At 34.6% G+C, this 18,256-nt stretch overlaps 1 protein-coding gene across 2 annotated transcripts in view; it reads left to right on the plus strand.

The window, feature by feature from the left end:
- The window catches only part of LOC120626513 (facilitated trehalose transporter Tret1-like), a 113,823-nt gene extending 101,125 nt beyond the window's left edge, over nucleotides 1–12,698 (plus strand). For both annotated transcript variants that reach the window (XM_039894043.1, XM_039894053.1), the window contains exons 4-5: nucleotides 3,774–3,961; nucleotides 11,311–12,698. In XM_039894043.1, the coding sequence (XP_039749977.1) occupies nucleotides 3,774–3,961; nucleotides 11,311–12,342 (1,220 nt within the window). In that variant the 3' untranslated portion in view covers nucleotides 12,343–12,698. The remainder of the gene's footprint in view (nucleotides 1–3,773; nucleotides 3,962–11,310) is intronic.
- Nucleotides 12,699–18,256: the final 5,558 nt, after the last annotated feature.

The following is an 18,256-nucleotide window of genomic DNA, read 5'->3' on the forward strand; positions in this document are numbered from 1 at the left end:
GGTTACCTGTTAGGCATATGGCAGTGGCTATGTTCAAATAAAATCGGTTGCTAAGCGGCATCACACCAGAACGCTGAATTGCTTGATGTCATGTTTCTGCCCACCAATCTGCACTGGCCCACCGCGATGGACTACGGCCTTGGCCCTTCTCGTTGTGGGAGGAGACCCGTGCCCTGTAGTAGGCCAGTAATGAGTTGATATGATAATGTCTCTGTCGGTCCGGTTGTAACCAGCAGCGGTCGAAATCGTACACGAGCCCAGACTGGAGATAATTTAGCATTTAAAAATGCTTAATTGGCTATATCGAGGATCGAACCGTGAACCTCCCACGTATAAGACCACAGCGCTCAAAAATTCGCAAGGGAAATCAACGAAACCCTCATAAATTATCCGCACAAATATGCAAAATAAAACTCGCTACTGTTTTACGCACATCCTTTTCATCTACCCACATTCCACCGACTAGACTACTTCAAGACGCGATACATGCCTAAAAATTGTTCACGAACTATAAAACGAGAATATACACAAATACACTGTCGTGCGTTTATTTTTGTCTGCGTCCCGTTTCAAAAGCGAAGTGGCGTTTCAAATGTTGCTGGGATATGATAAAATTTGGACATTAATTAAAAGGCTAGAATTGTAATTCATACTAATTATAAAAGCAAAAATGCGTTTATTTTTTGTCCTTATTTAGACCTTAACTTAAAAGAGTAGCTCCATATATATCGGACATCTTAAGCTATATCACGAATGTACCGAACGTGCACGGCTGTTTTCCAAGTAAACAAATAATTTCATTAGTAAGGCCTCTTTATAAAAAGGAGACAAAATTGAGAATAATTAGAGTTACTAACTAATTATAGACCAGTAACATTAGGTCCCGTATTTGATTAAATATTTGAAAAAGCAATGCTATCAAGAATCTTAAATTTAATATCTACACATGACATTTTATGCAAAGAACGTTTTGATTTTAGAAAAAGGTGCTTTACTTCTCTAGCTTGCTTTAACCTAATTAAAGATGTGACACAATGTCTTAATAAAAAGAAGCGAGTACTATCTTCCTTTTACACATGAGCAAGGCTTTCGGCTTCGTACATCATTAAAGACAAATGGTTCCCACGGGATTCTTTAAAAACCATAATAACCACGGTAGTGGCACGCGGTAGTACCACTAGATCGCGGGCAACAGCTATTATTAATTAAAATATAAATTGACTTAATTGTGCTACAAAACTTAGTAAATATACCAACGGTTTAGTTAGACAAACGCGGTGATAGTGGAGAGGTTAAATCTAAAGTCAGGCCTGCGTTTTGATGAGACCGAGTTTAATCTCCGGCACCAGACTTGGCCCCGATACATATATTGGGCAGTGCACATTCTATGCCAAATATTGGCCACAGTATACAATCTATAGCAAATATTGGCCACAGTATTGAAAAGTAGCTAAATCTCTTTCACAATAACAGTAGAGCGTTTTGTGGTATACCTCGTCCGGAGAAGTAAAACATATCTACCTTCATGCTTATTTCTGCCGTCAAGCAGCAATGCTGCCTTTCGATCTGAAGCGCGTGGTTGCTGGTATACAACAGCAATTGAGGTTTAATAGCACCTACGCCTCAGATTGACAGACACGAGGCGGCATTTTTGTATGACATTATCCGTGCATTAAGCGTGCAATAAGCGGTGATAACCCAGTGGGTGGGAGTATGACTTCACGTCCGAGAGAGCGAGTTCGAACGCACCTCTAAATTTTCTTAGTTATGTATTTTTAGCAATTGAAATATCACTTGCTTCAACGGGGAAGGGAAACATTGTGTGGAAACTTGCATGCTTAATAGTTCTCCATAATGTTCTCAAAGGTGAATGGATTCCACCAATCCGCGCTTGGCCAGTGTGGTGAAGCCCTTCTCACTGTGGGAGGAGACCCGTACCCTGTAGTGGGCCGGTAATAGGTTGGTATGATGATAATGTTCCGTACATTCCCTGTGAAGTTTTTTCTGTTTATGGGCGTTGATTTCACACTTTCTATGGCCAGGTGGTAACTAGCCGCGGCCGAAGCCCAGACCTGATAAAATTTATAATTATTAATTTTCTCTCCAGAAATATCGTCGAATTTCGAAATATCTATATCCAGGTTTTACCGTTACCCTGCGACATAAACATTCATTCGAACACACCACTTTATTTACTCCTGTAATAAACCACCAGTGGCGCCCTGTGTGTCGATACGAGAAATTTGGCTGCGATCGGGTAAACACGGGTGTCTGTTTGTTTGCAAATATTATGATACGAATGAGTGATCTAGTAAATATTTACGTTCAATATTTTAGCCAATGGTTGGGTGTAAGATAATTGGAATAATAGCGAATATTTCGTTGATTTTCTGCTTTTCAAACCTCTAAAAAATACTATAACTATGACGGCCGATTGTCGCAGTGGGCAGCGACCCTGCTTTCGGAGTCCAAAGCTGTGGGTTCGATTCCCGCAACTGGAAAATGTTTGTGTGATGAGCATGCATGTTTTTCAGAGTCAGTATTTATGTATACTATTCATAAAAATATTCAACAGTCATCTTAGTACCCATAATACAAGCTACGCTTACTTTGGGGCTCGATGGCGATGTGTGCATTGTCGTAGTATATTTATTTATTTATTTATGACTGCCTGCCTGACAGACTACAGCTTAACAGGTGGACCTAGGAATTTAATATTTGGACAACCACTTTCTCAGGAGACTTATTAATATGTGGCATAATACTGTTTAAATATTCCGACGTTATGGCACGTTTATTTATAATTTTAATAAAAGGTAAAGTAAAGTTAGGTAAATTATTTGTGACAGTGCTCGTCCGAGGAAGTACTACCGACGTAAACACACGTCACTTACATGAAACAAGAATTTATTAAGTACAATCCCTACTAATATTATAAATGTCAATGTAAGTTTGTTTGTTACGCTTTCACGCAAAAACTACTTAACCGATCCTCGTGAAACTTTGAACACCCAACAAACTGTGGTTGGAGATAGAGGACAGAACTCCTCAGCGGACAGCAGCAAACCCCTAATTTTTTAGGACTACAACTAAGTTAATGCCACATCAAAAAACAAAATCAAACGGAGACGAAGTCGCGGACATCAGCTAGTATTTAATATGAGTGTCGATCATGAGTTCACGAAAAGTTGTATTCCGGTCTGAAACTTAACGCCTCAGTCTGATGGACACAGGGCAGTATTTATTTTTGGAGCATTTTGCAATGTTTCTTGCATGCCCTGCGAGTGTTGCTCAATTTCTAGGCGATGGTATTGACATGGCATCTAAGTTTTTGTTTTTTTTTTATTTATTTATCAAATAAAACAATTACATTTGTACAAAAGCACCGAAAAAACCGCAGAGGTTTGTCCTCGGTGCCTATCTGCAACGATTACCTTAGGTGTTAATTAAAATAATAAAACCAGCTGTGAGACAGACATACTGCTACATTGTAAAACGATAGGAACTAAGTAAGCCTGTAAATTTTAATAGTAGTAACTACCAAAACAAATGAATATAAACTATACGAGATACAAAAGAGTCAGCCAACTAACTTCGCTAAAAAGTGTTCTTTGAGTTTACGCTTAATGTTTTTAATATTTACATTTTGGATCAACGTTGAAGATAGTTCGTTCATGAATCGCGAAACCAAAAAGGCGGTCGAATGAAAAATGTGTGCAAGGTGGGATTTTCCGGTCAGTTATAACTATAACAAATATATCAATTGCTTGCAGGGGCTCTGATCGGCGGCATCCTCGGAGGCTTGGCGATGCGTCTGGGACGCCGAACGATCCTGCTGGCGACCGCCCTGCCCTACACGCTGGCTTGGCTGGCCACCGCACTGTCCACCAGCGTCGACATGATCTCCGTCACCTCATTCTGTGGAGGGATGCTTGTCTGCTGCATCACCATGATCACGCAGGTATGGTTTTATTTTTCTCCCCGGGAAGGGATAACATTGTATCGTTTCCCACAGCTCTATCTATTCCCCGACCATTAGCGTACAAGTGGAAATCATCATCATCATTTCCACTTGATGGTCGTTGATCATGCAGTCTAAGATGGTAGCAGGCTAACCAGGGACTGGAGTCATACCCCTAATCGATTTCTAAGCGACATCGCACCGTAATACTGAATTGCTTAGCGACACGTCCTTGTCGGTAGGGTCACTTGCCACGGCCTAAGCACGACCATCCTACCAAACCAGTAACAATTATAAATTTTCAAACCGCAGCGCTGACAACTGCGCCAGAGAGAGAGTTAAATATGCTTAAGGCTGATGTAGGTAATGTGCCAAACAATAATAATTATGTTTTTAAGAGTTGGCCTTAAAATTAGGTCACAGGTGTTCGAGACCTTTTTAGCTTGTTAATATTTACGTTACATTAAGGTACCTTTACAATTTTATACAAATTAAATTGTTGGTTTGTTGCACATGTCTATGTTTTGACATATACCTACCGGTTAGTCGTACTTTAACATTATTTTAACCAACCCGGTATTAAATGAGCCAGTTTGTTGTTACTATGAAAATTATTGTTCATTTAAATTGGCATTTGACAGGTCTGGTTGTACTTTGAATTTACTTATGTTCACTCCCTTTAGACCCGCTTGCGTCAATAGCTGTGTTAAAATTACGAAACACCGGGTTTTTTTTTGCATCTAGTTAGTATATTGTAGTTATTTTTAATTTTTATTTTATTGTAATTATATTGTTACGCCGATGGAATAAAATACAGAATTACTTAATCCGGGGATTTTTTTATTTTACTCTGTTAATATCGTTCGCGTATTATTATTATTATTTAAGGAATTACCCTGAAAAAATAATAATTCAAAAAAAGCATATCTATCCGTACAAACGAATTCAAAATATTCTAAGTGATTGAACATAAAAGACCGACACGCGCAAAGTACCTACGCTACGAGACGCGTACTTAATAAAGTGACCGGAGTGGCGTGAAGCAAATAAATAAAATAAAAATTGTATGTGATTTTTGTTAGATGTACCTGATTTCTATCAGTAAAAGTGGTTTACTCAAAAACTATTATTTTTTCGGTTTCACAGATAAGTCTTAGAGACAGTACATAATGTACCTCTAAAGCCTGTGAAGTATTATTTCGGTTTTCATTTACACGTCGTATAATATCTGAGTGAACAATGAGTGAGACACCTTTATACTACTCTTTTGCTCTACAATACTGTGTATTACTGTCTCGTGTTTTTTGTGTTTTGAACACCTTTTGAAAGACATTTCGTTTTAATTTATTTGATTTATCTTATATTTTTAAACGAGCAATTCTTGTATATATATACATAATTGGAATCTCGGAATCGGCTCCAACGATTTTCATGAAATTTAGTATACAGGGTGTGATATCTCGATCTAGCTAGTATTCATTTTTAGAAATTATCATTTTGTTCACGTTTTCTGGTAATAACCGATTTGTTGCAGACAAAGTTGCACGGGTCAACTAGTGTATTATTATACTTCATTTAAACTAGACTCTAGTTTAATGGAGAACAAGACTTTTACCAAAATGAAGGGATATTTAAACCCGGGTACCTAGAGAGTATTTATGTTACCAGTAAGTGTAGTATTACCGTAAATAAGGCATATGTTGTAATATTTCAAAAATCCAATACTAGTCAAAGAAAGAATGATAGGCAGTGCTTTTACGAACGTATAAAAGTGCACGGTACAGTTTTGTTGCTGTTTATGAATGTAGCGCAAACATCTTGAAGGGGTATTCCAGTTTATGGGATTTATGCCTTTAATCGGTTTCTTAGGTACATTGAACTGTAATACTTATAGTGCTCTTCTAGTAGAGCTCCATAAACTTTGACAAATTGAAAATCCAAGATGGCGTCTACAACAAAATGGCGAAATAATTTTTTTCACAACTCTATTTCCAATATGGGTGTCAAATGAAAGGGCTAGACTAGTAGGATAATTTTAGGTACATTATCCTACTAGTACATTATATTGAGAATCGGGGTTTTTTTAAATTAATTATTTATATGAATGAATGAATGAATGAACACACTTTTATTGTACACCAAAGAAAAAAGACAGTGATATAAACATAGAGCAAGAGAGTATAATTTGGTTGCTTTATCGCTACATAGCGATTTTTCCAAGCCAACCAAAGGCGTAAAAGAAGAAAACATAGAAAAGAGGTAGGTTGTGCAATAAATAAGATATAAACATTACACCAATATATAAACATAATATATAACTATATTATTTTACTATGTTATTTTATCTCTATTAAAACACTATAATCTTGGGAATCCTGGAAAAACATCGAAGAGCAGTCAATAGCTTGGCTTTATGGCGTTATGGAGATGTGAGAAATAACACATTCACACATACATTACTATTGACAGGGAATGGTAATTAGAAACTGTATGAACATGGTAAAACGTTAAAAAACAAATCCATATACACGGTCGCAGAGTTTGGACAAAATTATATAACTTTATATGTATGTTTTAAAGGCAAAATTGAAAATAAGATTTTAGATTTTTACTTAACCGATCCTCATGAAACTTTGTAGACATATTCTTGGAAGTGTTACAAGTAATAAATAATTTTATCCCTAAATTATGCTCGGTTCCTTTGGGAGAGGGGATGAAAGTGTTTGACGATTTTACACCATAATTCCGACAAATTATATCCGATTTAAATAATTATTTTTGTACTATAGAGGTTATAATATGTGTTTAATTTTGCACAAACTGTGGTTGGAGATAAAGGACAGAACTCCTTAACGGACAGAAGCAAACCCCTCATTTAGGGCTAAGCGATACTGAATAGTTTAATTTTTTTTAAAACTATAACTAAATTTAATGCCACATCGAATAACAAAATCGAACGCAGACGAAGTCGCGGGCTAGTAAATTGTAAATAAGATTTATACAGATATTTTGACGAGTGGATTGATATATTTACAGTTTACACCATATTTTTTCAAATAAAGAATTGGTACGTCTTTAAAGACGACGTGAGATTGGCATTATAAAAATCATGATTATGATCACCATCAATTAAACCTGAGCAGTAGCTTCATTTCATGGAGGTAGTCCACTCAGTGGCATTTCTCCACATAACCCAGTTTTTTTTTACATGTGGGGATAAATAGAACGGATGGCTACACCCGTGTGTCACATGGATTATATAGAGAACGGTTACCTTAGTATGAGATTAAACTTCTCATCGTTGTCGATACTATTGTTATATCAAAACATTTGAATGTCAGACCAAAACGAACCTAATGCCTAATGCTTTAAAACTAGAAGTTGCTTATTCATCTAGCAGAAGCGTTGCGAAAAAAAAATTAAGTTGACAACTTTAAAAACATTCACAACAACACAAACACGTTATAGCCTTTAGATACTAACTTACAGGATTTCAAAAATAATAACAAATGGTAGTGCTAACCACTAATAGTTAATTCAATGATTGCGAGCTGTCTATTGTAGCTTGTTTGTGTTTCGGAAGCAGCCAATTATAGTTTATTAAACAGGTTAAAAAGAATATTGTTTACAAAGTAATTCTGTCTGCTTCTTAATCAAATTCTCATAAATAGTCAACCGGTACGGTAAAACTCACAAACGAAGAAATAATCATTGCACTCGGATAAGATTCCTCATTAAATAAATAAATAAATATACTACGACAATACACACATCGCCATCTAGCCCCAAAGTAGTGTGTTATGGGTACTAAGATGACTGATGAATATTTTTATGAATAATTTACATAAATACATAGAGATACACACCAAATAAACACCAAGACACTAAAACATTCATGCTCTTCACACAAACATTTTCCATTACAGTAACATTTTCTTAATCACAATTTCTTGACTTTGGCCTTTGTTCGTGGCCTCCTGGTTTTCTCATCCTGATCTGATTTGGTTGAGTTAATAACTATCGATACTTGCGAGCTTCGTGACCTCGTACTAAGAGTGTAAGACCCTCGCGCCGTAACAGTAACACCATATCTCGCGAGTTTTTGCGCCATTTCGCCTATTCATACATTCGTGCGGCAGATAGAAATTACTTCATCGTGGCGTACTGTTTTCTTAGAACCCTTGTAAGAAATTAAGTTCAGGGCTTTGCCGGGTACTGCGTTCCTTATAGTAAGGATCCACCACTTTTTTGGGGTTCAATAAGTATCATCAGTCTCAAATCAGGCAAATTTCTAATTTTGGCTTAAAGACATTTATTCTCAAACGAAACAGTTTCAACTAAATGAGAAATTAAAAATTAACATAAAGGAGTGGTAATATATTATCTAGTTAGTGTGATACAAAACTAGCAGCTTAAACTTTAGCAGTAAAAAAAAAGATAGCGCGTTTATAAAAAACTTAAACAATGCTTTTTAAAGTTTATTTTTAAATGATTAAAAGATTTCTCGCAGAAAAATCTGTTTAGGTAGACTATTGTATAGTAGTGCTCCCTCAACCTGTATAGTTTTACTGCCATACTTAGTTCTAGTCTTGGGTAATCTTAATTTATGACTATTTTGTGTATTTAGATGTGATTTTGTTTGAGTGTTAATTTGGTTCAGATATAGTCTGGTTTAATAATAATTTGGCGGTTAATAACATAAAAAGTATAAGTGAAAACAAATTTAATTAAAAAAACCTGCAAAACCACTTTATAATAGATTTCCCCAAGAAATGTGAATCGTGAGTTCCGATTAAAGTCGTGTTCACTTTTCGCACGATTAGTTTTTTTCACAATAAACAATATATGGAAGACCGTACATTTATTCTTTTGAATATTTTCAAATTATTATGTTGTTGAACATGAACTTTTTTGCATTAAACGTTTTTTTAAATTATTTTTTGCCATTGATCGGCCAATAAAACACAATCGCAATGGCAAACTGGTGCCCCAGTTGTGCACTACTCATCGCTTAATGCAGATTACTGCAGGTCGCAACCAGCTATAGTAATAGATAAAATAATTACCTACTGAATACGAAGGCTTTCACTTTTGTAGGAAGGTATATCCATTTTTTTGTGATCAGTTTCATATTTATTTTATTTCAAGCCATATCATCAAAATCACCAGTATCTCTCACTCTTGGATACAAAACTCGTCTGATATAGCGGTTTTTTTTCAATCTATTTTATTACGCTACAAGTTACCCTTATATGCAATCTCACCTGGTAAGGCGATGGTGAAGTCAAAGATGATAGCGGGCTAACCTTTTAGGGATATGACAGTTATATACAAACTAAAAAATAAACTTAAATTAATTAACAAATACTAGACACACACACACAAACACATGCACTCACAAACACACACACACACACACACTCACATACAAACACACACACACACAACTTGTACGCGGCATCGTACCGCACCGCTAAATAGAGTAGGAGGTAAATAGCCTTTTAAATCTACAGTCATAAACTACATGAAGGAGTCGGCAAGAAACTTGCACTCGTCTTTACTATGCATTAAGTAATGTGACGATTTATGGACACCTATGTGTGAAACAAGATTTATACGACATGACAGAACAAAACGAATAAATTATCATAAGTATTAGCGGCACTGGTACCGTTTGAATTATATTAAAAGTTATTTTATTTAGTCGAGACGAAAACAAGTACATACTATTGTGAACATCGACAGTGTCGACAGGTTAACACTTCGGCCTTTCTTTCGGGGGCCCCGAGTTTGATCTCCAATCCAAGGAGAATCTGTGTAGTGTAATTTATCTTTTTCAATCTTTATATTGAACACCAAACAAATCTTCGGCAATGTTCCCTCTGCGCACGTTTCGCTCCGAACCCGGAGCATCCTCAGGAGATTTCTTAAATATAGTTCGACGGGTACGTACCGGGGTGGTTGATTTGCCTCGAAAATCTTAGTTTAAAATCCTCAGGAGATGTTGACTTTATAATAAATAAAGGGTACATCGCAGTATAGCAAATAACTCTTTATTCCTTCAAGTCAAAATAATTAAGTAGATAACTAACTAACTAAGTGGAGAGTTTTTAAACAAAAAAACAATAACATTGAATAGGTGAAGTCATTCGCTTTCACTCCATACATATTCAGTACTCTAACGTTGCTTTGTTCACTTCACGTGACTTATAACGCCCTTTAGCTGCTTTCGTAACCTGTGCCGTTGTAGCAGTCTGTTGCATGATATGGATTTTGGAGTAATTGGTCGTGGGCACTATGGGTAATATGACAAAAATTTCAAATTCATCTTTTGAATTCCATTAAACATTGCAAAAGTTATTCCACTTATAAGGCGATAGAAAATTATTAACCCTTATGAACTTGCTTGTGATTTTTCTTTTATATAAGAACAATCTTAACTAAATAACTATTTACTTACAAAATACCATTGCTCATGAAAGCCAAACGAGAAGCAAATCGGTAATGTCTCGTTGAATCCTCTACTTAATATTAATATTGAAAACCTTTGATAATAATAATATAATAATAAAAATCATTTATTTGCAAGAATGTTTTTACAATATCAAGATGTTAGTTAACAATACAGTCAGTTTAGGCATCACATTCTGTGTGATGCCTAAATATTGTAAAAAGTGTGTCAATTTGGTTCATGGAGACCGATTTATTTCAAATTTGCAAAATTATTATAAAATTAAAAAAACAACCTTAATTAAATGTCAAAATAAACTGGGAGTGGGTTACATAGCTACGTTTAGATACGTTTACCAATAGTTATCACCTATTGGTTAATGGTGGATATATGTATGTGGATGTGTAGGCCTAGGTATCTACCTTGCATTAGGCGTTACTTATTTAGGCATTGCCTTGTTCATTGTAAGTAAAGTAGTAAAAACGGCCATTAGTTACATAAAACAAAATCAACATGGGATACGAAGCTCCATACCGGCCAGTTAGTATTAGCTAGAGATACAATATTTCGGTATTTTTAAATTAACGATAAAATTAGTTTCGGGTTCGACATGGTGAATAAAGATTTATGTATCAAACTGTATCAGCCTCTTCAATTATTTATTTTTTATTCATAAAAACAAAATGATAACCTAAAGCAAAAATCTTGACGAATTAAAAAACTGCTCCAAAATACCAAATTTCTTCTTTGGCAGTAGTGTAGTATTTCTTTTAATAGAATTTTGGCTTGCAACCAGAGTTTAAATTAGTTTACTTGCAAATTATCATTTGCTATATGACATTTGTGTAACAACGTGCACACTCAACCATCATTAATTGGGATTTTCTCTTGTTCACAGGTTTACGTCACAGAAATAGCAGTACCAGAAATCCGAGGTTGCCTCAGCTCCGTATTGAAGATCTTAAGCCAAATTGGTATCCTCATCTCTTTTTCACTAGGAGCTTACTTAAACTGGCATCAGCTCGCATTAGTGGTCGCTGCCGCTCCCGTCTTACTGTTCCTAGCTCTTCTATTTATCCCTGAAACGCCTTCTTCTCTTCTGCTTCGCGGAAAAGAAGAAGAAGCTGCCGATTCCCTTCAATGGCTTCGAGGTCCCGACGCAGACATCCGCCAAGAACTGGCAACGATTAGAACGAATATTCTAGCAAGCAAACATTACAACGATGGACAAACTGGAAAGTTCAAAGCTCTTCTTTCCAAAAGGCTAACTCGACCAGTGCTCATCACTTGCGGGCTCATGTTCTTCCAAAGATTTACTGGAGCGCACGTTTTTAACTTCTACGCTGTGCCAATGTTCAAGAAAACTTTTAGAATGATGAATCCGCATGGGGGAGCGATCGCTACAAGCGTGGTCCAGCTGCTCGCCTCATGTTTGTCTGGAATGTTAATAGATCATGTTGGGAGGCTGCCTTTGCTCATGATAAGTGGTGTGATGATGTCAATAGCTTTAGCCGGTTTCGGTTCTTATGCATATTATGAGGACGTCTTCAGGAATTCTACGGATTTAACGCACGTTGAGCCAGGATCATATGACTGGATACCATTACTTTGCGTTTTGACGTTCACGATAGCCTTTTCCCTTGGTATCAGTCCTATATCATCTCTGCTGATCGGAGAACTATTTCCATTGGAGTACAGAAGTACTGGAAGTGCACTAGCAACGAGTTTTAGTCACCTCTGTGGATTCGTTAATGTCAAAACTGCTGCAGATTTTCAAGATCACATTGGGTTGTATGGTCTATTCTGGTTATATGCTGGAATTTCTGTTCTTTGTCTCCTATTTGTCGTTCTTTTCGTTCCTGAAACAAAGGGGAGGGAAATAGACGAAATGGACCCAAAATACGTAGAATCCTTATGTATAAACCGATAGTATTAAAGTAGAGTGAAAAGTGGTTGCAAATATAGACTGAATTCCCTTGTAGATAGTAGAGAAGTGTATTAAGAAAGAGCACAAAAGAGAGGTGTTGCGTGGAAAGGAAACGCTGAGCCAGAATGATGCCCTTACCCAGTATTATTCGTTAGAATAAATATCTACTTTAAGAATTTTTAATCAGTGCCTTACGTGTTTCTGTAGATAGTACCAATAACGATTACATCACAAGTTTTTATAGATGTCTTTTTTATCTATATAAGTAATTTAGATTAAAGTTCCTTAACATTTTGTCGACGCTTATTTCTAAACTGAAAATCAAATCGAAATCAATTAATTTGTATGTACTGTTGAAAAAGATCTGCAATTTTTTTATGTTCTTACTGCACTATGAAATCTTTTGCCGAACTACAAAAATTATAATGTTTTGATATTTCAGTTCGTATTCTAAGTAATTATTAAAAATAAATACATATTGTACATATAGTTAAGTTTGTATTGTTTTAAGTAAAATAATTCTTCCTAATGACTTCAAAACTTTATATGCATTTGCATTTTTTCGGACGCAAACAATTTAATAAAATGTGATGAATATTTTAACAGTATTGAAAATAATAGATAAAATATTATGTAACGTTATTAATCTAGTGTGATACATTTAATAAGTGTTGTTTTTTAAACGTATTTATGTATTATTATCGGCAGATAACTTATTCCTTGTTATATCAACTTACATGCGACGCCTTAAAATGTTTGATATATTCAATCTATTCTATATCAAAACTTTATACGCGAAATGAAGGTAGATAAACATCTTTATGATTAATTTTCTAATCATATCATTATTTCGACTTTTAAAACCGATAGGCACCTAGTCTTAAAAGTTTTAAGTTATTTGTAAGTGACTGTTGGAAAGTGTCAAAGTTAACTCTATTCCGGTCTAATCTACTAACTGTTTCAAATAGTTATTTGATAACTCACACTATAGACTTTTAATTACATTTAATTTATCAATGCGTTGTCATATAACGTTGTTTGTATACACGCAATAGGGGTTTACAATTCTATGACACTTTTGATTAAATAAAGTCTTAATATTACAAATAAAGTCGATAAAAAAAAAACTTTAATTTAACGGAAATTGTAGAAAGCATTATATTTACTTATCTGCCGATAAGAATAGACAAAATTGTTTTCGATGTGGTTTTCAAAGGAGACTGTTCATTTGAGACCCAGACCCGACACGACAGGGAGTCATCTCAACTAGGTCAGTTTTTTTGCTAATTTAAGTACAACAAAAATATGCAATTTTTATGTTTAATATCAATGATTAGAAAATAAACTTAATTTTGCTTCGACTTATTTTAATAAGCCTTAGCTCATAAAGTATAAAAATAGGTATGCACCTAATTAAGACTTCACCTTCAGCGCCATCATCAGAACCTGATACTAAAACAATCTCAATTGGATGGTTTTTCTAATGGAAGTGGATAAAATGAAGAAAAATACAAAGCAATCTGTTTATAGGTAAGCTATTTGTGTTACACTTTGTCGGCCGACTGGCGCAGTGGGCAGCGACCCTGCTTTCTGAGTCCAAGGCCGTGGGTTCGATTCCCACAACTGGAAAATGTTTGTGTGATGAGCATTAAGTGTTTTTCAGTGTCTGGGTGTTTATATGTATTTTCTAAGTATTTATGTTTATATAATTCATAAAAATATTCATCAGTCATCTTAGTACCCATAACACAAGCTGCGCTTACTTTGGGGCTAGATGGCGATGTGTGTATTGTCGTAGTATATTTATTTATTTATTTATTTATTTACTTAAAATAGCAACATAACTGAGATATGTCCCTTACGGGTGGGGCTGTGTTTATTTTGTACGGACAGTGAGCATTCTCCTTAATAATAAAATATAAATTGATATTGTATTAAATAAAATGTATTGTGATATTACGTGAAACTTAATAACAAATTGTATGTAGCTAATATTATATTTATATATTTGTTACACCAGTGTACATACGACGTTTTAGTCCTCGTCACGATAGTGAAAGCTTGCCTATGAAGCTAAGTTTAATTACGATAGCTCTATGTAATTTTCGATATATAGAAAGAGGTAGTATCAATTCTACAGAATATAGAAGCAAGAGAAGAGTTAAGTTAAAATCAAAGTCATTCGTTTTTCAAAAAAATCTTCCGATGCCGACGTAAATATTTTTTAATAGTACAAAGGTTGTAAGGCGGAAACAAAAGGAAAAACAGAAAGGTTTTAGTTTCCAGTTAATTGTAAAAAAAAACAAGATTTCAAAAGACTTTGTGAGGTTTCCTAGCTGTTTTTATTTCGCAACCAATTACTAAAGATTTTGTAAAAAAGAAAATCTTGAGTAATTAAGTCGTGACTATTTTCTTTACTGAAACAAGCATAAATTCGTTGGGTCAGTTTTTAATTTATTTTTAGTATTTATACTCTATAATTTTGAGGTCGAAGGCGACTTTATCCATGTAAGCTTTCGCAATATCGGAACGAAAACCTGAAACTTTACCCCCTATTACCTAACTTTGAATGTTTATTATCTGACTCTGATACTGATTGTATTAGTGGACACAATCAGTGCAGTGCAAATGCTAATCTTTCTATAGTACAGTTAAGATTAAAATCAAAATGTTTTGCCATTCAAAATGACAGGTTAACGCTAACACGGACGTTTCGTATCAGTGATTTATAACATTTAATAGCCCAGTGTCCTCTAGTGTACCAAATGGCCATCGCATACCATATCGACTCAACACAAAGTCGACTAAAATTCGTTGCGTTGCAAAATGCGTTGTAAAACGTGGTTCATTCGTCGTATACTACTGGCGAAGAATATTGAAAAGTTAATACGATATAAGAAATACTTAATTTCACGTTACATAGAGCTCATTTTTCAATGATTCAATTTAAGCTGAGTCGGTGTTGAGTCGATATTGTTTGCGTCGACCATTATCAAGATCAACAGACTTAACTTTGGAGTTAAATAAATCTGTCAAGTCTGTCTGTATAGAGTTGTCAAACAATGACATTTAGATCCGCATAAAGAATGACTTACTAACTTACGCTAACGTGAATGTGACTTTGGTTTATATGAAAACTAACACCAAGGTTTGGTGCACTTTGCGTTAAGGCACAATAAGTCATTATTCTTTATTCATGTAGGCCTATCGCAGGCACTTATAAAGCGTTTATACATATAAGTTTTACATGTAAGGGGATGGTGATAACTTCGTTCGCCAACTTAAACCTAAAGCTACGAGGGTTCCAAGTGCGCCTTGTTCTAAGAAGACCCAACAACAAACTTAGCGGGGTAATTTTTTTTGTTATCACCATATCTCAGTAGTAGTGTTCAGTTGTTCTGTTTTATTATTCTACGGTTTCATACATAGGTATATTTATTTAGACAGAGCTAAAAAAATATTGTTATCGCAAGTTGATAAGTGTTACCTAAGTTAGGTAATACGGGGAACAATAGAACGAATTAAAAATGAAAGAAATTTGGTGCTAAACTGGTGCCTTAAATACGTACGTTTAAATAAAAAAATATATTACATAAACTACTGGCAGGAAGGGTAAACAGTAGGAATTCCTATTACAGCTGTATAATGACTGTTGTATTGCTAATAGTGAACTCTATAGAAACTATAGAATTCTAATAGAGCTTTACCTTTTGTGCCAGTAAGGATATGAGAGTACACCTACGTACCTATTCTAGGTGTAAAGATGAAGTGAGATGTGAGAATGAAGTCGTAAAATTAAACCGTTTGTCACCTTGGAAAAGCGCGCAGCGTTGCGTTCTTTGTCACCTTTTCTTAAAAAATACTATAAATTCTTACGTCAGATAATTATTAGATGTTAGTTTGCATCGTCACTTTATTTTATTCGTCATTGAGTAAAATATAATCTTTACAGCTAGGATGAGGATGTATTATATGATATAATTTTTTTATATTTTCGAAATTGTATATAATATGATATTTAGTTGTAAGTCTGTACATAATATAGATATTTATGTAATCGTTTTACAAAGTATTGCCATATTATATATTTTACGGTGTACACCGTACGCCGCGTAGAGTATTTTGTCAAGTGTACTTAAAAAAAATGGTGATTTTAAGTGTTTTAATAAAATGTTTTCAAACATATTTTACTTTTTTTTTCCATAATTCCAAAGACATAGATACTAATATAAGTTTTCACCATCATAATCAGCCTATCTACGATCTACTCCTTGTTGTTATGTTGTTGTTGTGGTTCTTATAAGGATCTACTTATGCGTATTTCCTCACAGATACCACAAACATAGTAACTGTGAGGTTTTCAATCAAACCATTATTATAACTAATGGTCCCGCAGTAGTCATAGTTCGACCATAATTAATTTAAATAATAAGTTTAAACAGTATTAAGGCTCTATTGTCAAAGACTTCTACTATGAAAGACTCAGCGGTATGCACAAAGTATGCAGATGATATAAAATGAGTTATATTAATACAGTACGGATTATAAAAACGTAAGAGTAGGCTTTTTATAACTCTTACAAAGCCTATCCTTAAGTTTTTATAACTCGTACTAAGATTTTTATAATTTTAATAGCTGTTACCCGCGACTTCGTCTGCTTTGGATTTTGTTTTTTGATGTGGCATTAAATTTAGTTGTAGATCTAATAAAATTAAAGTATTCAGTGTCGCTAAGCCTTAAATGAGGGGTTTGCTGCTGTCCGCTGAGGAGTTCCGTTCTGTATCTCCAACCACAGTCAGGCTCGATTAAATAGTTTTTGCGTGAAAGCGTATCAAACAAACTTACATTGAAATTCATAATTTTAGTACGATAGGGATAGGGACATAATCTGCATACCAGTGCGTACATGACACAGACACTATTGGCAATTTGCCTATTTTTATTCAAATAATTTATAATCCAAAGAATGATTAAAAAAGAGTATATATATATATATATATATATATATATGTATCGAATACTTGGTATATATAGGTAATAACATTAGTGTTCTGCATCATTCTCTTATAAACTGTAAGTTTGTGAAAATTCATACTGGTCCGTCCACACAATTTTCATAAAAATGGTTACAAGGTTTTTGGTTCACGTAATAATATAAAGATTAACAAATACCTTATCGTGATGAAGTAATTATAGCAAAGGAATATAAACGACAATTGTACCTATTTATCTGAGAACAGAAACAATTCAAATTCAAATATTTGTGTCACCTTTAAATGGAAGTTTAATTATGCCTATCCCGCTTTATATTTTACTGAACTATGTTTCCTTTGAGTTAATGCTCGGAATAATTTTACTATTGAGCACATTTGTGTCAAATAATAAACCTTATGTTAAGCACAAAACTTATTATTACATAGTAGAGAGTTTCTACATACGAATACATTTACAAGCAAGCATGTACATTTCTATAGCCTGCTTTTTAAGTACTATATTTCTACATATAGCAAAGAAGGTAAATTTAGATTTGCAACACGCTTAACAAAGGAGCTTACACAGGTATTAAGAAACATTCCAATGAAGTGTCATAGTGGAACAGAACGGTTTCGTTCAGTTATTTATTAGAAGAAGCTTTTAGTTATAAAAGCTTCTCTCCTGCGCTTTCGGTATATCCATGCATAATCAGTTTTATACTATGAAATCAGTTTTATATTAGGTATACTATCGAAATGTATGAGCGCCTGTTATTTTGTAATATCAATTCTGCCATAACACTATGCGGTCGTCATTTACTTAAGGCGTTTACTTTATCTTTGATTTTGATTGATTCTTCTGCCACCTAATGAGGGATCATTTGGTTGCAGAAGGGACAGGGTCATTTTTTACACAAAGAATCAGCCTGGCTATTCCGCGAGAA

Source organism: Pararge aegeria, chromosome 1, assembly GCF_905163445.1.
Source record: "Pararge aegeria chromosome 1, ilParAegt1.1, whole genome shotgun sequence".
NCBI lineage: Eukaryota > Metazoa > Arthropoda > Insecta > Lepidoptera > Nymphalidae > Pararge > Pararge aegeria.